At 42.8% G+C, this 25,606-nt stretch overlaps 1 protein-coding gene across 1 annotated transcript; it reads left to right on the top strand.

The window, feature by feature from the left end:
- Positions 1-432: 432 nt before the first annotated feature.
- Positions 433-22,404, top strand: RPLP2 (ribosomal protein lateral stalk subunit P2). The gene is made up of 5 exons (XM_078682803.1): positions 433-571; positions 6,718-6,841; positions 6,992-7,040; positions 21,588-21,683; positions 22,278-22,404. The coding sequence occupies exons 2-5, from the start codon at positions 6,719-6,721 to the stop codon at positions 22,355-22,357; spliced, it is 348 nt and encodes a 115-aa protein (XP_078538929.1). The 5' UTR covers positions 433-571; position 6,718; the 3' UTR covers positions 22,358-22,404.
- The last annotated feature ends 3,202 nt before the right edge of the window (positions 22,405-25,606 follow it).

Here is a 25,606-nt window from a genome sequence, read left to right as displayed (position 1 = left end):
TTGGTTGTTGAACTCGCCCAGGTAGACTACTTTTGTGAACACCGTCCTTAAGTCGGCTTACAAGTGTGTTAATGCTTTACGATCTGTGAACACATATGGCGCGCCCTTCAACATGTTGCTTGTTACAGAAAATCCTATTCTTAGATGTCCACATCACAACACTCCTTTTATCGGCACTGTGGGCCTCTTGCACCAAACCTCAGTAAGTTCGTACAAGTCCTTCAGCTGCAAGCGAAAGCTCTTATATTCGACACAAAAAATTCCAACCCAAGATGGCAGCCAAGCAGAGCACAAAAACAAATAATCTTCTGTGGTCAAAGCTGTGGTACATTTCGCCAATAGGAAGAGACGTTAGTTGGCGGTCATGTTACACATTTCTCGAGTGGCTATCCACAGTTCGGAGGCCCTTGTGGGTAATACAAGCTGCGTTCAGACCGTCAGGCGCAGGCGCGCTCCGCCTCTTCCGTCTTTCTTGTCTGTCCCGCTAAGCGCGTCATCTTCCTCTTTCCCAGCAGGCCGCTGTAGTGGACGCACGCTCCGTTCGTTAGCTCCTCTTTAGGAACCGCTTAAAGTAAGTTAGTCCATGGTGCTAGAGAAATTGTCAGCCACGTGCAAAAGCTCTACTCGTTACCCGAATCAAGCCTCTGCTGGGCCTATTTTGGGTCAATAAGAGACGTGTGAGGTATCTACAGGCAGTGTGTGCTCGGCTCATGTGCAGAGCCATCAAGAAAAGGGAGCGTAACGTGCTTACCCTAAACGTTCCGCAGATTTACACCCCCAATTATCTGCACAGTTTCTCTGCTTTAAATACAAAATAATGGATATCTAATATTTTATTTATCAGTGACTGCGTCTGAAGACCGGTGTCTCTACAACCTTTGAGTCTGCAATTAATCAGCTGTAGTTTCCCATCATAGGAGCTGTTTAAACATCCGAAACCGTGGTGTTCCTGCTTCAGGGTACTCATTAGCGAGATCCTTTCGACGGCTCAAACAAGAGTGCCTGATTTCGAGTGTATTGAATTAATTGTGTTTCCACCGTGTTTGATCAAACGTGGCCAACGTAGCTTAAAATATTGTTGCTGCATTCGAGCTTTTACTAAAGTATAGAGATCTTAACTGTCGTGATGTGTCTATATTTTACGTATTTGTCTGTGTTCGTAGTGTGTCACCGCAACCTTTAAATTATGGAAACTACTTTGTGGTCCATCGTGACATAAGTTTCCTCATAGTAGCCCAAACACCTTTTCACAGTTTCCATTGTAAATCATTGATCTAAATTTGAGTGTTCCCATTCCAGTGCCTGCCCTTGAGTAGGTATACAGACAACATGAGTTTTAATTGAAAGCAGTATCATTGTGAAAAAGTCGTAAACGCTTTACTCAATAGCAAGTTTCCAGCTGTTGGGAAATGTAGCAGAATTGGAGATCTTTACAGAGGGCACGTGATTAAAAACAAAACAATCTGTTACCTTACGTTTTTCAGATCAGTAGCACGTTAATTCAAACAAAAAAGTAATATTTTGGAACTCCCCCTCAGCTTGCTAATACGACTGCCAGTAGGTAATCTTCCTGTTTTGCAAATTTGTTATGGGGACTTTTTGGAAACACTTAGCCTTTTAATTCCACCAGAGCCCCTGGATGGCATGATAGGTCAATATTACACTGATAGAATGTGTATCCTCAGGGGCTGGTCTTAACATTTTAATACCCAGCGGTGTAAAATGGTAATCCACACCCCCAATATATTCTAACATTGTAGAAAATGTCAACTATTGGAAGAATTTTGAGCACATGCTCTAGCGAAAATAAACAAAACTGAGTTGTGGTACTACTTTTAATTCTCACACTAAAAATTGCTAGATAGCAAGGCTTGCATACCTAGTGAGAATACAAGAAAGTGGGGCCCGTGGGGGAAAAACCCTGAAAGCAATGTTCCTTTTAACTTACTGTTTTCAACACTCTTTTCGTGAAATGTTTAACCCCGTCGATGCTGATGACGGCACCCAGCCGTCATGCATCACGGGACTCGTGTGCTGATGACGGCTGGGGGCTGTCAAAAACCCGCCCACTTCGAAAAACGCCGCTCAGGCGTAGAATCGCGGCCGCGCCCAAGGGGTTAATGTAAGCAAATATTACAAAATGTAAGACACAAGGTCACAAAAGTCCATGTTCTTCATTCCATGTAGAAACAGTCCTCCTTCACTATGCAGTAATTAAATCACAATTCTGGATGAATTGTCTGAATCGGGAGGCAATGGTCTGTGTTGAGCGGTTCTTCATTCACCTCTTAAGACCTGCTGCTTATCATTCCTATCACAGTAGTTGAATGCAGGCTGCTTTTTTGCCAACTTTAGTAGAGTGTATTGTTTGGATGTCGGCAACCTCTCCATTGTAATGGGCACATGTTGTGTTCCTTTGGGCTGCTGTTCGCTGTGGTCAGGTGGATTGCAGCTTCGTCTTTTTAGTGCTCGCCTGGTTAGCGCTGTCTCTTCGAGACGTGTTCAGAATATCTTTAGCTCTGCCCAGCGGATTTGGTTGGCTGGCCTGCCTTTTGGAAATTCCTTTACTGTGGTTGATCAATAGTGTCCATCTGCCCTGTTTTTGGGTGCTTGGCTCCCTTTCATGGAGCATCAGTGTTTCTTTTGGTTGCCCATCTATTGCCTCCTCACTCGCAGACGCACCCCTCTCCCTCCCATTATTGCCGCTGTCATTCCTGGTTTTCTTTTCAGTGTTCGTTTACCATTGTAGCGATCGCGGTACGGCATGCTTTGTTAAAACATATTAACCCTTTCCATACTCATGGCGGCTCCACGCCGTCATGCACCACGGGCGGCGTGTGCTCATGACGGCATGGAGCTATCAGGCAACTGCCGCTCCGCCGAAGGGGCACTAATTCCCCACCTGTGCGGGTGAATTAGTGAGTGGGTGGGGTCATGACGGCTCATGTCATCAGCACAAGCCGCCCGTGACTCATGGTGGCGTGCAGCTGTTATACGAAAGGGAGCTCCACGCCTAGCCCCACCCTCGCCGCAGCCGAAATTTGTGCCGTGGCAAAAAGGTCAAGCTAAAGCGCAACATGCTGCCATTGCTACAAAAATAAATGATTAGAAAAAAATACGGCAACCACACAGCTTATTTTTTTTTCTATTTATTGACTTTTGTTTCAATGGGCGCATGCTGCACTTTAGCTTTAAAGTCTAAAGTGCAGTGTGCCGCTATTGTTTTAAGTCAATGAATCGAAAAACAAAGGCAAGCGTATGCCGCATTTGCAAAGCCAATAGCTCTACATTCAACTAATATGAGATCTGTTGCATTGCAAAGGCTTGTTCGTTAATTTGCTGGCTATTCTTAAATACATTATTCTCTACAGGACACATAAACTGTCCTGATGTATGAACTTGTCATGCTCCTTGTATCTGCCTGGCTCTGTTTAGAAACTCGGGTGTACAGTTTAGTTTTGGGGTTAATTTTGATTCTGTTTGTAATATCCAACAAATCTGCACTCTGTAAGCCATTCGGTCCTGGATGTAGATTTGTTTTCCAGGATCACCAAGGCAGTGTTCCAAGTGACTTGAGGGGCAGATGTATCAAAATACCCATTTGCGATTCTCAAATAGCGATTTTGTGAGAATTGATATTTGAGAATTGCAAAATGGTATATGTCTAAAAAATCGCTATTTTTTAGCGATTTCTTAAAATTCCTTAATTGCGATTAGCAAATTGCTAATCGCAATTAAGGAACAATTTCCCATTGATTTCTATGGCCCAGGAGGCCCATAGGAAGGAATGGGAAGTGATTCGCAATTTGCGAATCGCAAATTGAGAATAATTTCAAGGGTGTTCTAAGGACACCCTGCTGCACCCCTGAAATTTACATGTGTGCGCATATGGCGCACATACATGCCCGAGCGACACATGGCACCTTTACAAATGCCAAAGAAGTGCATTTATAAAAGAATGCGCAAATTACCACCAACTTTTGCGATTTCTTAGTGTAAATTCACAAAACATGATTGCTTCTTACATAGCATTTAAGGAATCGCAGTTTGCGATTCCTTAAATGCTTACGCAATATTAAGGAATCGCAAAATTTGCGATTCCTTAATATTGCGATGCGTTTTAGATGATACATAGCATTGTCCGATTTTATTTTTTTGTCGCAAATGCTGCTTTTAACCGAATCGCAGTGTTTGAGACAAAAAATTGTTTGATACATCTGCCCCTGAGTGAAATTAGGACGCTTTCAGTTTTATTGCCTAGTAGCTACATTTTGCTAAAATGTTCAAGTTGGATGGGGATGAGTCTTGTGATGTTAGGGGATGCTGGACCCAAATTAACCAGTGCAATAGAAACCGCTTCCCTTATAACATTTTTACATTATTTTATTATGCAAAATGAAGATAACTATTTGGATCAGGTAAAACATTTACATGGTTAGTCCTATTGCAAAAATCTTTCTGTTTGGGACAAAACATGCATGCACGGTATGCCATTTTTGGTACATGTCTTAGGTATTCATTGTTCACAGTTGAACAGATTCATGTTAGACAAATAATGCAGACAAAAAACTTTTGAGCAGTTTAAAAAGTGGTTGGTGTGCCAGACCGGATCCACGTCATTGAGCATCCCGTACAGCGAACTTTGTGATTTTGAAGAAAGTGCTCAGTTTACGTTCTCACTTCAGCATACTTTCTTTCACACTAGTGGGGCCTTCTAATTTTGTGCAGATAACTCCCCAAAAACCCTTCACTTGGCATAAATTAGTAATGAATTTGTTGAATCGTAAACCGTGATTGACATATAAACGTATTAATAAAAAGGACACCTTTCATGTATGTTTGCTGTCAATCTTAAAGATTTTAGTATTCTAATGAATACCTAATCTTTCGCAGACACAACTTGTATTTCATTACTTTTCAGAATGTCAGTCTGCGGCTTGGTACATTTTTCCTGCACTGATTGATATAAGCGGTCTTTCTATGTGTGAGCCTCTTGAGTTGAGCTACTTGGTTTTATTTCACTTGCGTGTCGTGACATTGTTCTGCATTCTGACGATGCCTGTAACTGGCAGCATAATAGTAATTTAGATCTAGAGTTTGGAAACCCATATCGAAGGTCCCTATGTACTCTTCCAAAGTAAAGTATCCGATCATTGTTGGTGGTAGAGCTGCCTTACGTATTCCAAAACCTTGGGTATAACCTTTCTCTGTAGTCCTAATCAAAGAAGTCTTTCCAGTTTTGTCTGTTTCCATAAGCCTTCACTATACAGTGGAATTCCTCCCATGAAATGTCTATTTTTTTAGGTTTTGAATGCAGGTATCTTTTAGCCATTTGTTTGCGAAAGCCTTGTGGACCTTGCCAAAACGTATAGCGGACTTATTGCCAGCCAATTGCTTATCATAGGATAGCTTTCATATTATCCATAGTTTTTTTGTTGTATATTTGTTTGTCGTACACTGCACTCGGGCAGCACTTTCTGCCATTCAAAATTACTTTTTATTCCTAAAAATATTTGGGTAATGTACAATTTCCTCAAAATATTGCTGTGCTAGAGGTGGAATACTAAACAAGAACAAGCACTTTACTGTCGCTCACTCATTTGCTTGCTTCCTATTGGTAGCTTGCCTTACTCTTCTGTCTTTCCCCTGGTACATAGCATCTTTACGATTCTTTTGATTGGCTGACTTGCATACTTCTGCTGTGAATGTTTATGGACCCACCTTTTCTTTTTCATTCAGCACTCCATGACAGTGAATGTTTCCTAGCTCTCCCTTGTTTGCCGTTTCCCCCTCAAGTGCAACCTCTCACCCCCTCCCCCATCTTTTTGCCTTTCCAAGCTTGTCTGTAAACGTACTGGAAAAATTGATATTTTTTGCTGCGATATGGCTGAAGACCAGTCTTTGAGGGTTTTTTTTTTTTCATCACCCGCATTCCACCTATTGCATAAAAGCACACGCCCTGGCTATTATGGTCCTAGGAGGAGGGTATCTTCTGCTCATCTGGGAGCTCATTCAGCTGGCTTCCAAACCAAGGCCCTTAAATCTGCTCTTGGGCTACTGTAAAGAACTAAATGGCTGCTCCCTTACCTACTGCAAAGGACAAAATGACTGAATACTATGGAAAGTAGATTGCATTTTGTCGAGCAGTTTTCTTCAGATTTGGACACTTATTCCTTTTTAAATTCTGTTAAGTGTTTTCACTTTTTTTAAAGCAACCCATTTATAAAGATTGAAGACAGTGAACACAATGTACAGTTTTGGGATGCCCTAAGATTTCCTTTCCCTCTAGTATTTTTTAAAAACGTTATTTAAACAATACTTTACATTAATTGACAAAAGTCAACAGCTCTGTATTGGCATTTTAAACGCAAGATGTATTGGCTTAGCCAGGAGTTTTTTTCTTTAGAACTTGGTGAGTATTCTTCCAAGCTGTGTTGCTCCCTTCTCCTCTGTCAGCCTCATTCATTGCTTCCTACACATCAGCTTGACTTGCTTGGTTTTCGGTAATTGACTGCCTCTTGGGTTTTAGTTGTTGTGAAGTCAAGGAATGACTGCTCTGGGATGAACAATATAGGGGAAAACTTCTTAATTTAGTAAAGTATTTATTTAGACATAAAGGACTGCTTACAGAAAAATAGCCTTTTGAATATTTTGCAGTCTGCTTTTTTAGGTGCGTTTTATTCCTGTAGGTAATGCATATTGCTGTCTTTTCCGTAGAATGCGTTACGTTGCTGCCTACCTTTTGGCTGCCCTTGGAGGCAATGAAAATCCCAACTCAAAAGACCTCTCAAAAATCCTTGAAAGCGTTGGAATCGAAGTAGACAAGGAACGCGCCAACAAGGTAGGTCTTAGTACAGCCTAATGAGTTGACATTGTGCAGTTCTGCCACGCTTCGCTTTTGCTCTGTGTACTGTTCGGTCTTTCACGTTCCCAAAATGCAACAAAAATAGCTTTTTTTGTTTTGTTAATAAAATAACGTTTTTTATTCTAGGTTATCACAGAACTGAACGGCAAAAATCTTGAGGAAGTCATTGCTCAGGGTAAGTACATCTTTCGGGTGGGTTTCTGAGCACATCAGATCTCCACATTTTCCTCGGTGCGCTAAACTGGAAAAAAATAAGATTACCATGGTTTGACTATTGATTACTAACTCTTTTTGGCTTAAATAGTATGGCGCAAAGTGATTGTCTCCACTATCTGCTAAAAAATACCCTACATTTCATGGTTAAGTGCCGAAGCTTGTTTCTCTACTTGTCTGAAGATGCCCCATCAATTTCCTCCCATCCAAATGCGGGTAAACTGCCTTTAGTTCGTCCCTTCAGAGAGGTGTAGATTATAGCAGTAGCTACCGACTGATGGATTCATTACCCTTATCATACAGAGGTAGCATTTACGGATTCCTGGTCCTGACCTTGACTATTGTAATAGTGTGGCACAGACTTTGTGTCCAGGTTTAGTAATGGAGCAAATGAAAGCCAAATTGTGCAGCACTGTCTGTAGATTAATTTTTGTAGCCGTCTTGGAGTTTTAACTCACTTTAAAAAATATCAAGAGGCTATTGTAACTACATAGTTCCCCTAAAACTATTAACATTTGCCCTTGATAGTAGTGTTTTTCCCCCAGCTTTATGCTCAATAGAAAGCAATCCTGCATGTACACAATTCTAGTACTAGAAGATGGTTCCTCTTCTCAGTGCATCCAGTTGTTTTGAAGCGTTATTTCCTAGCTGCATTACCATGCGTTCGCACTATAGGGTCCTTTGAATAAACCACCCCTTATAGGGAAGAGCAGTCTGGCAGGAGTACTCCCAGAGTCCCTTCTCTGTTCAAATTAGATTGTAGTCAGGCAACCAAGAAAAAGGAGACACTAGCTCTTTCTAATAGGTTTTTGCCTTTATCTCGGCTAGATGAGAATGACAGACTAGAGCCCATAGTTACTGTTCCTCGACTCCCTACCACTGAGCTTGGCATCCCGACAGAGGTGGGTGTTAAATTTAGGCTAATGAGTTGGAACATAGCAGGGCTACGGTCTAAAAGGGATGACCAGAACTGGCTAAAGCTTATTAGTGATTGTGATATTATAGCCCTACAAGAGACCTGGGACAAGGATAATTTTTGGGTTGATGGTTTTAAATCTTATTTTAAGCCCGCCTTCCCAACACCAGCGGGTAGAGCTAAGGAAGGGTTGATGCTTCTTTTCTTTGTAAAATTAAAAGCCTCTGTAATGATCCTAGACTCAGCTTCTCCTAATTGCTTAATAGCTGAGCTCACTACCCAGAATTATCCCAAAACATTGATAATTTTTATAATTCTGGGGACAGTGAGTATCCTAATGAGCATCTTTGTTACCTGACACGGTTTTTAGAAACATAAAGTACAGCTAACCACTTATGTTTATATTATCCTTATGGATGATTTTAATATTCATTTGTGTAATTTTAACTGTCGAATTGATAACTTATGGTCCCCCTTACTCGTCACCACCTCACTTTGAACATACCCCTAAAGGGAAGGCCCTTGAAGAACTTCTCTCATATGCTGGCCTTTATGAACCAGGTTTTTTTATATTCGTGAGAGGGTTGTAACTTTTAAAGCAAGGGAAAGTGAGACTATTATTGATTATATATTTATATCCCCTGCACTCTTCGGGAACGTACTGTACTGTTTTATAATGCCACATGCTCCCCTTTCAGTGATCACAATCCGGTTATTCTAGAGCTGGATAAAGGCTTCTGCCTTATAGATGTTACACCTAATATGAAGGGGCCTATTACTATTGCTGTGACTACTAAAGATCAAGGGAGGAGATTAAAATGGGCAAAAGTAGTCCCATATCATTTCCTTGATAGTTTAGGGTCAAAGATGATATCAGGAAATGTGCAGATTGCTCTACCCCGGAGGGGGCAATTATCTCAGCCTTCAAAGCTATATGTAGACAGGTCGCTACAGACCTAACCATTACCTCGAGGCCTAAACCAAAACAAGAAAAAAGATGGTTTGATTCTAAGTGCTCTAGGGCCCATCAAAACCTATTAAAATCTCTGAAAGCTAATCCTAGGGATAAGGCTCTTATAGCCAGTCTTGGAAAAGATTACAAATTAACAATCCAGACTCGAAAAAATGAAATTAAAAAGGAGGCATGGGACGCCTTAACGTCTGAAGAAGTCCTAAAGGATAGCTCAAAGTTCTGGGTTATTGTTAATAGCATGTTGCTCTCGGGGAGGAGAATGGTTTGCTGGATATTAATATCCCAGAAGAAGAGTGGTTGACTCACTTCGAAGGTATTTATGCGAGTAATGAGTTGTTCGAACCCTTTCTGGCCCCTGCCAGTAGTCTTCCTTTGCCCTTACTAGTCTTTAACGAGAAGGATGTTGAGAGGGCAATCAAAGAATCTGCAAGTAATGAGGCTCCTGGCCCACACAGCGTTCCTGCTGATCTCTTAAAGGGTAATGTTACATTTTGGGCCAATATTTTAACTGTTTTTAATGCCAGTGTTGTTCAGGGGTTACCTGTTTCATGGTCCCACTCTATCATTATCCCTGTCTTTAAAAAGGGGCAGATAGGGGATCCCAGGTGCTATAGACCTATTTCTTTAATAGATTCCTCTGTTAAAATTTTAGGGAAAGTGATCCTGACTAAGGTCTCAGAGTGGGTGACAGAAAAATATATTCTGTCCAATCTTCAGTATGGATCCAGATCAGGCAGAAGTTCACTGGATCAGTGCCTAAATCTGTATCTACTAATAAATAAGTATACCATAACCTCCAAGGGATCTATTTATTTGGGCTTTATGGATTTATCCACAGCCGTTGATCTGGTGAACAAATCACGGCTGTGGACCATTTTGCTTGACTTGGGGATTGACCCCTGTCTGGTATACTTTTTAGCGGATTCTCACCGGGATCTGTTTGCGTCTGTAAGGGTGACCCAGGAGGGCAATTGCACAAGACACTTTAAATCTGGCAGAGGGGTTCGACAAGGGTGTATCTTGGCCCCTCTACTTTTTACACTTTATATTAATGTTATAGATAAAACCCATGGCAATGCTAGTCTGGACGTTCCGCGTGTAGGAAACAGTACCATCCCGGTTCTCCTATACGCGGACGATGCCGTCCTACTAGCCCGTACCCCGCTAGGTCTACAGAGTCTACTGAACTCCTTTGGGGAGTTTGAGTTCTCTGGACCTGGTAGTTAATATCGCTAAATCACATGTTCTGACTATGGGATTAAGCAAAAATAGTCAGAAGCTGTCCTGCTCTCTCCACCAACTAAAATGGCGGGGGCCATAAAGAAGAGCTATAAATCTCCTCCTCTCCCCACCAGATGACCATGAGGCTACATACCAAAGGGGCAAGGGTTACCAAAAAAGAGATAAGACGCTCTCCTCTCCTCCCTGCAACACAGGAGATGTTCTCTCTCCTCCCCACCAACGAACATAGATGAGGGACTAACCCGATCGGCCCCAGAGAAGAAAGGGAAACAAAACTCTCTAAAAGACATCCACAACAGACAAAGGACTACTACAAAGGACGCTTGTCTGTATAGGATACTCGGGCGGCCATCTTTGACTAGTCATCCATTGAGGTGGCCTGCTTAGTCTAAAGGCCTCTTTAGTATATTCTCAATTAGCGAATGTCTGCCTTTTATTGCAGTAGTACACAGCTACTTGTAGGTAATGCACCGATTGTTACCTCCTATTTTCTTGGCCGCTCTCTAGTCGCAATTTTTGACTCATTTGGCTCTGTCTATTTTGTTGTTCTACTATTTTGTTTCGATATTTCATTAATACTATATTTATACGTGTATACTGTACACTCCTATAAGACTGCCATCGCTTAGGCTAGTGGCCTTCCAACCAATTCTCACTAGCGAATGTCTGCCTTTTACGGCAGTATTATACTTCTATTGTACCCACGTCACTTTATCTTCACTTGTAATTCACCGATTACTACCTCATATATGTGATTAAGTATCTGCCTCTTATCGCAGTATTATACTCCTACCTGTACTTTGTAGAATTTTTGTACCCTGCACCTATGTCACTTTCTCCTCACAGGTAATGCACCGATCGCTACCTCATATTTCTTTTGGATGCTCGCTAGTGTCATTTATGACTCAAGCAGCCTCTGTCTGCACCCATACTCTGTTAGTATTATACTAGTATTTGTATTGTATATGTATCTTCGTGCGATTAAGTGACTGCCCTATATTACAGTTTTATACCTCTATGAGTACTCTATACACTCTGCGTAAACTGCACCCATTTCACTTTTCCCTCACCGGTTCTGCACCAAACGCTACCTCATGCTGCACCTGCACCTATCTCACCTTTATCCCTATCATTCACTGTTCGCTACCTCATTTATTTGGTTCTTCGATGTCAGCTACTTCACGATGTTGCACTGACTATTTCTACCTCATCCACTTCGTTTATTCATGTAAGCTGCACCCAGCCACTTTCTACACCTAGACTACACCGCTGCTACCTCCTACATTCTGATGTGTAAATTTGATTCCACCTAACCTGTTCTACCTCTCATTTTGTACATGGTGTAAGCTGACTGCTACCTCGCATATAGGATACATTATGTAAGCTGCACCTTCGCACTGTTTGTTCCGGGATGCACTGACTTCTACCTCTTATACTTTTGGTCACTCGTTAGTGTCACTCCTTTTCCCTGTAACCAACGGCTGACAGTTTTTTATTGTCGTCCTATCTCCTACACCCAACATCACAACCTTTCTAAAATGGAGCTCAACGGCAAGCACACTTTTAGAATTAACTACCCTTCCACCCTCACCAAAAAAGCCACTAAACGTTTTAAACATAACTTCTTGAGGTCGCACCCTGAAACACCCTTTGCCGACACCTACTTCTCACCGGGCAATGGAGCCCTGAATACTGATATCATCTTCCACACCTCACGCAGAGCCCAATGGAGAAAAGCGTTCCTAACCCTACTCACCGTCTCCGCCACCAGGAAAACAACTCATGGCCTAACTCTCTATCACACCTTCCCACCTCTTCCCTGGCAGGACTACCATTACTATCTACAATAACGGGATTGTCCTAATTCAATCCACGGACAAGAACCTGGAACTACTAGACAACCTGTTCCCCAAGTTCAAAGAGCACCTCTCCAAGCTGCGGACCCCCACCCAGAACTCCACCAGCACGATCACCCCTGACGTCGCAGCCCCCACCTACAACACCTCTACCCCCAGCACCCCAGTAAATGGCCCACCTGTTGTTAACGCCCCACACTCCCCAAGGACAGTCACAAATGTCTCCACCTCTTATACTAGCCGCCCCTCGAACATGACCCCTTTTACCCCCACCCATACCCCCATCCCTCTCCTCCCTGACATAACAACCCCCACCCACAACACGCCACCACCTGATCACACCACCATTCGGAGTTTATCCACTCCCATCCCCCCCACGGCGGACACCTCTCCCTCCCCACTCACAACGCTCTCACCCTCCCAACAAAACATACAGAACATACCGCCTCCCCTACCTTAGCATCCCCCTCTCTCCCACCTCCTATTCTCAGCCCTCACTACCCTCCTGTCTCCCCCACTGTCTTCAGCCTTCACTCACTCTGCTACTCACCAGCACCGTCTCCCACTGACGGCACTACCTATGCCTCCCACCCACCGCCTTCACCGCCTACTTCACACACACACCCCTCGCCCACAAACACGCCCACACTTTGAATGCCATCCCACTCATTAGCACCGCAGAACCTTCCAACAACGCTGGTATATCCCCCCCCTCGATACCCTGCCCGCTTTCCAGCTCACTACTCAACCAGTCACCAATGGCTCTCACCACCAACCCCATCCCCAATCCACCCCCTGACCTTATCCACCCTCCAAGTCAAAGAGGATATTCTACAAATCAAAAAAGATGTCCACGCAATCAAAGACCTTCTCTCCTCACAGCCTAGTCTACCTCCCACCATCCCTCTACCCAACAAACAACGCACCCTCCCTACATACCCTCGCCTCCAACGACACCCGCGCTGGCCGACTATCCCCGTTCGCAATAACTCCCACCGCCCCCGTCGTGTCCTCAACCCACTGTCGGACCGCGACCTATGCTCTCTCCTACGCTCTTATGGCCCAGGTCCGGTAAAACACATATCCAACATACACATCCCCATACCCACAATTCTTACAAACCCTCTGAGGCTCCCAACACTCAACAGAGGTTCCGTCCCTAACAACCTCAGAAAAGTTCCACTCACTCTAGAAAGCTCGACCACCCTTCTCTCTCCCAAACTCAAATGCATCCTACTCAATTGCAGATCGGCCCAGAGACACTCCTCCGACATCGCTGATCTCGTCTCAGCTATGGATCTGGACCTAGCCATTCTAACGGAAACGTGGCTTACTGAAGCCTCTACCCCGATTTTGGACATACTAGTCCCCCCCAATTATCACATCATTAGGCTGGACAGGTGCCCTGGCAAGACGGGCGGGGGAATTGCATGCATTTTTAGGAGCAACCTCTTCGTTACTAAAGTCAACTCCCCCTCCCTTTCCTCCTGTGAACTCCTCTGCCTCGACATCACCAGCGAGGGCAAACAAGTTTGTGCTTTACATCTCATCTATCACCCGCCTGGTGACAATCTCATATTCACCCAACAACTCATGGACATGATCACTTCCAATGCCGGTCGGCAGACCACCCAAGTCTACCTGGGTGACTTCAATCTCCACTGGAGCGATCAGAAAGACACAGTGGTGAATAGTCTCAAAACTTTCCTTAATGCGCTTGACCTCACCCAAATATGCGATAGACCAACACACGACAAAGGCTCGATACTCGATCTCATCATTGCCAAAGAGAACTCTACACAACTGGAGGCGATCCGACCCTGCGACTGGTCAGATCACCACATTATCACCTTCTTTATCGATGAAAAAGTTAAACCTAACCCGGTTCAACCAATCAAATCCAAAACATGGAAAAGGGACATGAAGAATCTTAACCCCTCTACCCTGCCTCCCCACATCGGCAATCTCCTCCTTCCCCCTTCAGGTGCCTCGGATGTTCAATCACTGACCGACCACTACCTTGACTCTATGAATACAATAGTCAATGAAGTCGCCCCACTGCAACTGAAGAGAGTCTCCACCAAAATTTCTAACCCCTGGTATGACGATAGACTCAATGACGACAGGCGTACTATGCGAATGGCAGAGCGCACCTGGAGATCGGACCCTTCAGCACTGCACCTCAAAAGGCTTAAGAACAAGAGAAATGCCTACTTCAGGAAAATAAAGCGCACAAAGTCGAACTTCTTTAGCCGCCAGTTGGACCAAGCAAAAAACAGGCCAAGAAAGCTGTTCGAACTAATCAAGACCCAAACAAAGACACAACCCTTACAATCAAACGGCACAACAAGCGACACCCCACACTGTGAAGCCTTCTCTGCTTTCTTTAAGCTAAAGTCTGACAACATAAGAAATGACCTCATCATGGATGTAAGCCGATTCCCCAACCACACCAGAATGTCTAACAATCAACCTAAAAACAAGGCATCATGGCTGTACTTCGACACCTACTCGGAAGAAGCAATACACAAACTGCTCTGCACCTTGAAGCCCTCTAATCACCTTACAGACCCTCTACCTGCTAATGCTGTAAAAGACTTCATCCCCTTGCTCCTCCCTCTCTGGACCAAAATCATCAACAGCTCCCTACAACCAGGCCTAATTCCAGACTCCCTCAAGGTGGGGCAAGTCACGCCCATACTCAAGAAACCTACAGCTGATCCGTCTGACCTAAACAATTACCGACCCATCACCAACATCCCCACCCTGGCCAAACTGCTGGAGAAATGTGTCCAACTCCAACTAACAAAACACATTGATCAATTTGACCTCCTCAACCCTCATCAATCAGGCTTCCGAGCGAACGGACACAGCTTTTTTTTTTTTTTTTTTTGCAGTTTTATATAGCGCGAACTAGAACCGAACCGAATCAGTTATCAGAGCGCTTTACATAGCACCAGTTACGTTACATGAGGACACACTTCCATTTTAGGCACGGGGAGATTAAGTGATTTGCCCAGAATCACAGGGGGTTTTTTGGCGTCGTTACCGAGACTCGAACCAAGATTCCGAGGTCGAGCGCCTTAGCCCAACCCCTCTCCCCTGTTATGACACACAATTGATGACGCCCTCCAAATTCTTGATCGCAATGAGTCCTGCCTCCTCATCCTTCTTGACCTCTCTTCAGCATTTGACACGGTCAAACATGAGAACTTGCTGGAGCTTCTAAGCACTAGAATGGGTCTATCGGGAACTGTTCTCAAATGGTTTTCGTCCTTCCTTCACAACCGGTCTCAGAAGTTCAAGATCGACAATGTGCTATCTACACCTGTGCCTGCAGGTCTAGGTGTCCCACAAGGATCCTCCCTCTCCCCCACACTGTTCAACCTCGTCATGGAACCGCTCGCCACCTTGCTCCAAGCCTCCAATGTCCAATTACATATGTACGCCGACGACACACAACTTTACCTAAAGCTACAATCCTCGGAAGATATCAAACATCTGAATTCCACACTTATTAACACTCAATCTTGGCTGGCCGATAATCACCTCAAACTAAATGCTCTGAAAACTGAGTTCCTACTCATCTCACCCCCGGCAAAAATTTCCACCACCCACACCTGGCTCAATAACCTAACAGCACTCAATGTCCAACCTACCATCGTGGACTCGGCGAAATCCCTAGGCATCACACTCTACGCCAAGCTCAACATGCAGCAACACGTTAGCAAAGCCACAAAAGGAGCTAATTTCCAAATCAACACACTGAGGAAAATTAAACCTTTCCTCCCTGCCGAAGACTTCCAAACTGCTGTACAAGCTTTAGTCTTCCCTCGAATAGACTACGGAATTGTGGCCCTCAGCGGACTCCCGCTATCCACAACAGCACCCTTAAGAGCCTCCCTGAACGCTGCCGCGAGACTCATTACTGGCTCAAGAAAACACTCGCATATATCCCCAGACTTAAAATCTCTAAAATGGCTGCCTTTTGAAGCCAGAATACAGCTAAAAATTGCAGTTATGACACACGCGGCCGTGCACCACAATGCACCCAACTACCTCGCTCAAAAGTTGTCTATATCAGGAGGTTCGAGATCCAATAGAAGTACAAAAAATCTACTCCTGAAACCTCGCAGATTCCGGAAAGAGAACCTACAAGCGCTCCTTCTCAGGAATGGCACCCAGGATCTGGAATGCGCTCCCTCCTGAAACCAGGCTTATCTCCTCCACTGCACTCTTCAAGAAAGAGGTGAAAACCATCCTTCTGGCCAAGATCTCCTGAACCTTATAGGTTCTGGATCAGAGACTCTGCACTGCTCTGTATCACTGTTCACCTTGTCCTTTGGCACTATACACTATACTTCTACTTGATGGGGGTCACTATTACGCTACTCTCTTAATACCGACCAATATATGATACACTCTGGTTTACTGTTTCACTCTCCCGATGCCCCCACTCAGTGTTCTCTCTACAACTAAGACACTGGTATAAGCCAACCACACACCCAAGGTGTACCTGAACACCTGTAGTGGGATCAATGACTGGTGCAGTCTTATATTACTTGTTTACCTGTTTGTATATTGATATGTATTATGTATGGTATTATTATCCTACCACGTCAGTGACTATTATACTGCTTCCATTATCTCTGTTCATTCCTACTGCCCCTACCCTGTCTTTGTGAAGCGCTCTATCTGTAAGGATCTTGTTCGCGCTATATAAAACTTTGAATAAATAAATAAATAAATTGTAAAGGGGCAGAGGTTACAAGGGTGAATGTTTTTACTTATCTGGGGGTCTTGTTTGATGATGGTTGTTCTTGGGCCCCCCAGTTTTTAGCAAAAAAAATAGTGTAAATAGATCATCAGCCCTATTAAGTTTCGCCCGACGATTAGTAGGAAAGCCTTGTGAGGCCATTCTCTATCTATAAGGCGAAATGTTTGGCGATAGCGACATATGGTGCAGCAATATGGGGGTGTACAAGCAAGCTGAGGGTACAGAAGGTTGAAAATAAATTTCTTCATTCATTGTCTATTCCCCCAATCGACTCCAACTTTTGCCATCCATCAGGAGCTAGGGATGGGATATGTTTCCGACTTGATGAGCATGGCTCCCCTAACCTGCTGGATAAAAACATGGTTGAACCCAGAACTTACTTTAAATCACCAGATTTTAAAAGATTGTGTCGCATTAGATAGAGCTACTGATATACAGTGGCTCTCTTATATTAAAGCAATGTTTATAAAACTTGGGCGCCCAGAAATTTGATACACCGGAAGGAATTGTTAACCACTTGCATGCTAATGACAAGGTGAACTCGTCATGAGGCACACTGGAGCTGTGCTCATGACCAGGTCAACTCGTCATGTATAATGGGGTTCATAAATAAGCAGCACAGGAGGGGAAAACCCCTTAGCAGCCAAGTGGTTAAAGGTGACATTAGTTGGATTAAAGAACATTTCCTGAGCTTCAGGGTACAGGAACGGGAGAGTGAGGAATTAAAAAAACCTTTGGTTAGGGCCCATTTCTTACTAATTACATCACCATCTATTGAGCCCTACCTAAGGTTAGTAACAAAGCCCTTCCATCGCTGGTTACTGATAAGATTCCGTTCTAATCTGATTCACCTCTCATTGGGGAATTTCCAAGGCTGGAGCAAGCCTGGGGATGCAGCACTCTGTGATTGTGACGTCAGCTCAATTCAGGATACTGCGCACTTTATATTATGTTGTGATTTTTATTCTGATATCCGAAAGAAGTTTATTATTCCACTTCTAAGAGGCAAGGGGTTTCTACAGGTTAAACCAGCTCTATTGTACCTGCAATTATTGGATTACCCCTGGAATATTTTTAATATCGCAATTTTTTGTAGCTTCTGTTAAGATGAGAAAAACAAGATGCCCAGCAATGATTGAAACATGAATTTTACAGGATTTTTAGAAATCATGAAATTGTTTTAACTGAGATTAATTGCTCCTTGTTTCTAATATTCTTGTGTCACTCTATTGTATTTTGATATTTGTTTTCTATGTGAACTTTTATGATTTTAATTAATTGAATAGTGTTTTTTGACTTTGAATAAACCATCTATGTTTCATTTTTATAAATGTATGTCTAAATGCAAGATTTCTAAGATTCTTATGCAAGTCTTATTCAAATTATTAATGGTTTAAGAGCAATCACCGACTTCATGTGAACAGAAATGAAAGGATTTATTCTTTACTCCCTGTCCGAGGTATTTACGGTTTGTGTTGGCTACTGAAGGTGGGGACATCATTACCCGAGCATGTGCCTCTAAAATTAAAAATCAATTTTTTGTAGAAAATGGTGAATTATACAAATATGTATTCACTGCATTTGTCATAGGTGCCACAGTAGTGCATAATTAAAATGGCCCATGTCCTAATAATGTCTACTGTGAGCTGGGTTCTTTGCCATGCAGCTGAAAGTCCAGTATTGCACTGGAATGATGAGCTGCAAGATTTTTAACACCTTCTTGATCGTGTTTGACATGGCCTACTGAGGTTTTCTGGACCATCCTTGTCAGCAACACGAGTAGGGCAGATCTTGAGCTAAACACTCTTTTAGAGATCCAGTAAAGCATTATTGCTAGTCACCCTGTTGGTGGTTGAGGAAACGCTTTTTAGGTTTGCTTCTAAAGACTCCCTTTGCGGTCTCACCAGGCCTGGGGTTTACAGAAAAATTTAATGTGTATGTAATGTTTTCGTCTACCTTTGTCTGTTCAAGTATTTAATTCATGCTGTATCCCACTTTAGCCTTTTCTCATCGTGAGAAGTTATTTGGGTTAAGCACATTTAATTTTTGTTTTGTTAACATGCTGTCAACCTTTATGCCGACTAGAATTTTCACTTCATATTTTAGGTTTTTAATGCCTAAGGAATGTTTACAAAAAACATTTAAAAAAATTACCTGCTTGTGACGGCCAGGCATATTGGCTTTTGCCGATGCTTGAGGCTTTCCAATACTTCTCCATTGTTGCCTTTCTGCAAAGATCTAGGTAGTTACCTATTTGCACAAACTTGCTGCTCACAATTTCCCTGTTTCACTGTTGCTGGATTCTTACCTGTTAATATTTTTGGATTTCTTGTGTTGTGTGTCCATTCTAATATCCACAGGTTAGTGTCTGTACCTGTTGGGTTTCGCTTATGGACGAGATTAAATTGGAAATGCCTTTGAAAAATTGGCTTATTAACAGTCTATCATTCCAAAGGTTGTCCAGACATTGTTTTGTTGGAAAAGATGGTATGATTGATATTTCATTTTGGTTTTTGCTTATTTTCCGATTGTTTAGGAGATTATACTCAGTGAGTCGGGGCTCGAGCGAACCTCCCTCAGCACCACTAAGTATTTTCCCCACATTTTCAAAGAAATTAAAGATTTTACATTTGTGCACCCTGTCTCCTCTCTCCTGTTTAATGCTAGCCCCCTTATCAGTGGTGTTCAGAACTAGACTGTTGTAGTCTTACCAAACTGCAAGTATTGTACCCTTCTGCAGTTTATATGGCACCTTTAACAAGCACTGCTTTCTACTGCCCATTTCGTCTAGTGGCTAAATCTGACTTCAGAAAATTCTGCATTCCCCTTGACAAAATCGAGCGATCGTTGTCAAACCAATCTCCTTCTTGTTTTTCAATCAGAAATACGACTCTAGATGGGATTTTAGTGTGTAGTGTGGGCTGCACAAGAAGCTTTAACTTGGCTGCAGTCGCAGCTGGCATGATTCGCTGGTGAAGGGTTCGCACAGAGGTGGTTAAACAATAATAAAAAAAGAAACGTGACTTCGCAATGTCGTGGATCCTTAACCAGGTCCCATTTTCCTGCTCTCCTGCTTGATCAGGAAGCAGGCAGCCTTCCTCCCCTTAGCCAATCGTAATGCTTGCAGTGGCAACGTTGTGATTGGTGGGGACGCTGCCAACCAAACAGTCAGGGTCTGCAACATTGGGCAAGCCACTCCTCCCCAACCCCCCGCCCTCAACCAGGCATACCCTTCTGCTCTCTCGCAGTGCGAGAAGCAGAAACAAAGTTTTACCATTTTATGTTTCTGCTTACATTGCAAGAAAGCAGTGGGGTGATGCTCCTCCGCCCTAATGGAGGAGCTGCCCCTGCTTGGTTGTCAGCCTTGTACATAAACTTCACAGTATTGTTTTGCTCTTGATGAGGTGTCTGCTTTAAGGTTAGTCTACTTCTACGGTTTTATTGAAATCTTGCTGTGAGGGTTGACTGTTATAATATGGAATGGTCGCACAACGTTTTATCATGGCGATATACAGTTGATAGTTACTGGTTTTACAGTGATTCAGTCTGTTCATTTTGAAAAGTAATGGCACCCAGTCCTGTCGACGATGAATCCGGAACAAATGTATACAGTTCTTCCAGTCACCCCAAATAACCTTTGGCACTGCAGTGGTCTTTGCATTGAGGGAGTAAAGGTTGGAGTACGCATATCCCCTGTAGACCGGCATGGGTTCTTTCCAGAGGCAGTTGACTGAGTGCCATGTTCTCTATGTAAATCTCCTTCCTAGAATTGCAAGGCCATTCTTGGAACTCGTTGGTTTTGCTTCAAGATAAGGGTTTAATGGTAAAATATATGCAACAATTACTAGGAAGTGCTTGGGGAGATTTATGCAGTACGAATCCACATGGGAACCGTTTTCCCCAGAATAGTCTGTGCGTTGTTTTCTTATCTGCTGAAGTGGCATTATTGGTACATTGCTATTTTGACAACATGTTTACATTTCCGTGAGACTGAGAGTGTACGTTATGCGATCCTCTTTACACCCCAACAACGTTAATTGCTGTTCAAAAACGTATATTCCGGGAAAATAATTAACTGTTAGTTGCATGCCGGTATTTTTCATTCTAGTGTGGTGGGCGAGATGTTCTCTTCGGGAACAGTTCATGCCATACGATAGAGACTAAATGATGTGGAACTAATTATATTAAAGCTCGGGGCTTGCCCTTTAGCGTCTCCGATTCAAATACAAAACTTCTAAAATGTTTCAACTGTATAATCGAGGCGTAGCACTGCTGCACAAGTGAAATACACAAAGCGATCAGGACTAATGTTGGAAGTAGAGCAAAGGGAAGGACTTCATCCCAACACACGCTAAACTACCCAGCTCTCAATTTAGCCTCTGCGTTTCCTAATCTGGAGCAAAATTACTTTTCTGCCATAATGGCTACCAGATCAAAGCTTAGAAGTCCTCCCCTCTTCCCATTGGTGGTTCGCCACAGAGCAGTGTTATGAAAGGGGTATCGTTTTTCAAGAAATGGTATCTGTTCATTATAGTGATGGTTAGCTTTAACCTCAAAACTTGACAGGCTAATAATGATACAATTGTTGTGGCAGCTTTGTCACGAGGGTTTTGAAAGTTAAAAGTGCTCGTGTTGTCTGAAGGGTGACTAATCTGAATTTCGGCTGTACAAGACATTTTATAAGACCCTCGTGCTGGAGATTTTGAGTTCATGTTTTTTTTGTGTTTTTTTTTTTTTTTGCCCAGGCTATGGTAAACTTGCAAGCATGCCCGTTGGCGGAGCTGTAGCGGCGTCGGCAGGTGCTGGTTCTGCTGCCCCAGCTGGAGGTGCTGCTGCTCCCGGTAAGTCGATAGTATTGCAATATGGTGTCTTTTACATGGGTAAATGAAAGCATGCGTGGGTGTTAATCATACATTCGCCTGCATCCCTTGCCTACTTCGTACTCTTGTATTTTATCATAGGCACAATACCGTCTATTTGTAGAGGGAAGCAGGCGGGCCAAGCGCCTTTATATTACATCCACAAAGCGGTTTGCTTTAATGTTTTACTATGCGTATTTTGAAACGTTTGTCAATTTTTTTTAACTATTTGAAAGTGCATCATTCAAATGGGCACATTAATTGACTGACCAATGAGGTGGCAAGCCTTTCGCTACAAAAGCATGTGATCCTTGTACTTTGTGATGCTGACCTGTGATCAAGGCTTGCAGAAACGGGTTAGGATTTTTGGCGGACTGAGTTACTACCAACTGAATCCTTATATTCTGTGGTGCAGTAAAGCACTTGGATTCTTTGAGAAGACTGGAGCCGACATATTTCTTTTCAAGAAATTTGTTGATCTATATTTCATATCTTTGAAGGGACTTAATTTGGAGATCTAGTATACATTTTCTTTTGCTTCTGTTTACTTTATTTTTCAAACCTTTTATTTTACAGTGGAGGAGAAGAAGAAAGAAGAAAAGGAGGAATCCGAAGAAGGATCAGATGATGACATGGGATTTGGTCTTTTTGACTAAAATATTGGCTATAAGAAAAAAACAATAAAAACTTTGTTTAAAAAAAACAGCTGTTTGACAGTTTTGGTGCAGGGTGATTTTACTTGGTGCTGTTTAAGAAACACAATTTACCTGCCGATTTTCTGAGCGTCCTCCAATTCAGTGGCACACAATTAAAAAAAGACCTTAGCGGTGGCACTGCTTGCAGCTCTGTGGCTGACCCAAAGCTGAGGACCAAGAGAAGCAGCCTGCCTTTTGGAGACTAGTGTTCTCATGGCAGCCCTGTGGTATGCATTTATTCTTTGTAGTGCCTGCTGTAGCCCGGAGAGGGTGGGGAACATTGGACTACTACACATTTGCTATACTACTGAATCCTGACTACAGCAACCAGCATAGCCTGTACACAAACAGCAGGCTCCTGAGTACAGCATCATTTAAAGGTTATTGTTAAAGGCATGCAAACCTCTCCCCATCCTAATTTCACACAAAAATTAAATTTACTTCTGTAAAGCCAAACTCTTGCTTATTGCAGAGTTTGTACCATTTCTAGATATCACTGATTAGCTAAAATAAGCTTTTGTTTTAAATAAATCCAGACCAGGACACTGTCTTCCACACACAGGCTTGGGACTAGGTAGTCTGACCCCAAATCTGGTTTCATGTACATTGGAAGAGCTCGGGAGTGTTTTAATGAGTAGTAAGAGATGGTCACTAGTTAACAGTTTGATAAGATGGTAATTGGCAGTGTGAGTTGCCTTGCACCAATGGAAACTGAGTAACTGGCACGAGTAGTCCGAAGGGCTTTGGGCAGCAGCACTCTAAATTCACCTTTCACAAGAATGAAATACATTCCTAATGTAGACTTTGAGAGTCCGAGCATGAACTGAATATGGTTATTCCAGTGTATTACGTGGGATTCTGAAATCACTGTATTTAAAGACTCTCTCTAATTCCTATATAGTCTGCTATTTGTGATGCACCTAGTTGGCGATTTTATAAAGAAATGTACGGCAGAACTAGACTAATAAGTTAGTCTAGTTGCCTGCAGCCATGGTGAGTGTCTGGTCACAGAGCATAATTCAAGCAGCTGTTTGAAGAATGAAAACAAAGACTTATCTTTCTAGTGCTGTTATAGCTATCCCAACTAGCTGAAAGGGGAAACACAGCACCGAATTTTTTTTGCACTTATGTGGTAGTTCTAGAAAAGTTAAAATCTTTGTATGTTTCTACACAATTCGAGACAAAGCGCCTTTAAAAAAAAAAAAACTTTGATTAAACCAATTCTAATATCCTTTTCCAACCAATATCCAACAGCTTTTTTAATGTGCTTATTTTTGTACTAGATTGTATTTTAGTCTGCAGACATGCTCTTATGAAAGTGCTACGCACAAAGGATTTAAGTGGTTTGTGGGAAAGGTGATGGTGTTTCCATGTATTATAAGGAATAAAGTACTGTTGTACATAAGGATAGTGTAATTCAGCTCTGAGTTCCATAACCTATCAAGGTACCCGGCGTTTAGCCTTGGTCCTCTATATGGTCATGGTACTGATGTATGGCAGTGGGTACTTTATCCCCTATGTAATAGATGGGCGGCCTGTAATTCCTATATAAAAGGTGGTCTATAATTTCTTTATTGTATTAGAGTGGTGGTGTTTCTAGTAACCTGTAACAATGAAATGTTACATATACTCACCTGTAACTTATGTCATTATGTCTGCTGCCAGCAGCCAAGGTGAAAAGTTGGTCACAGAATAATTACACCTGCAGCTTAACACCTTGGGAGCTTCGTAAATAGACCTCCCCAGTGCTGCGCTATCCATTATCCAGTGCTGAACTGGACGTCCAGCGGTCGCACGCAGCACTGGGGAGGTAGTGCCCGTGACGACCGTTGGCCGACGGCAGCACTTAAGGAGTTAAAGAAAGCAGGCCTTGAAAAAACATACCAATGTTACCAGTCCGGCAGGTCTAGTGACTTGAATAATCTTCCCGACCTAACTAATGCTCTTGGCCTGAAAACTGATCTCCATTGTGTGATCCTAGTCCAATATTTTATTTCCCATAGTTAACATTTTTTATCACTCGTGGGAGCCCCTTTGAATATACTAGTGCAGCATGTCTGCTGTACAAAAAATATTTTATTTAACCACTTCCATGCTAATGACAAGGCCAGCTCGTCATGCAGTACACTGCTGTGCTTATGACGAGCTGACCTTGTCATGAACAATGGGAATCCAGGCATTTCAGCACCCAGCGGGAATTGCCTTAGCATTGAAGGTGTTAATAGACTAAAGGGTTCCTCCATGTTTAAGAATCTAGCCCACATATAGGGTACACCTTAACACTGACTTGCCTCTCAGTCACTGATAGCTTATCAGGGGCAGGAATGTTTGAGTTCATGCCTCAAAACTCTCACTTTGAAATAGGAGTGGCAGTAGCCACTCTAGTAATAGGGTTACCAGAGATAGGAATTACTCAGTTTTGTCCTGTAATTACTTTGCACCCGTTTGATGAATCTCCACAAAACTTAGCAGACCTTATTGCACCTGTTGCAGTGGTGGAAGATTGAACGTTTTACAGCGTTTGGACAAGGGGGTCCGAAAACAGACCTGCATTTTATATAGACTTTTTGTATTGGACGTAGTGTGAAAGTGGCTGAACGGATTTTCGTGAAATTTGGTAGGATTGGCTTGCACATGTTGTGCTGATGATCCTTTTGGGTAGTACAGGTAAATAGAGTAAATATTTTATACATTGTACGATATTTTAAGTTGTCTGTTATGGTATTTCGCAACAGTACTGCTTTATATAGCGATGATCAGTCATTAGGTGATTGGCTAATGACTGCCTTTACAAAAGTTGCAGCCATGTTTTAGGTACAGTTTGCCCATGTTCTTCGTTACACTTTTGTATCTGGGTGTTAGGTTTGATATTTTTCCTCTTACCAATTTAGGAAAGTGGTAAAAGGTCAGGAAAAATGTTTCTAAATATTAAAAAAAAAAAAAAAATACAAAGTACCTGGGGATAATGAGCCCTCTACAATTTCAGCCTGTATGTTATGGGCTGCTTGAAGTACCCCTTGAGAGGTATGATCATGCGTGATTCATTGATCTGCAAGTGGGAAATTAGTGGTACACAAACTCAACTTGACAGGGTGGTACATGATCTTACCAAAATGTATGTTCAATATCCCACACTGGCTTAGTAACATCAGTTAAAACGAGCAAAAGATTATCTTAATTCCCATTTCACTGCACAAGCAGAATATGCCC

The sequence above is a fragment of the Lissotriton helveticus genome, chromosome 3_1 (genome assembly GCF_964261635.1).
Source record: "Lissotriton helveticus chromosome 3_1, aLisHel1.1, whole genome shotgun sequence".
Classification (NCBI taxonomy): Eukaryota; Metazoa; Chordata; class Amphibia; order Caudata; family Salamandridae; genus Lissotriton; species Lissotriton helveticus.
This window is presented reverse-complemented; position numbering and strand designations above follow the sequence as displayed.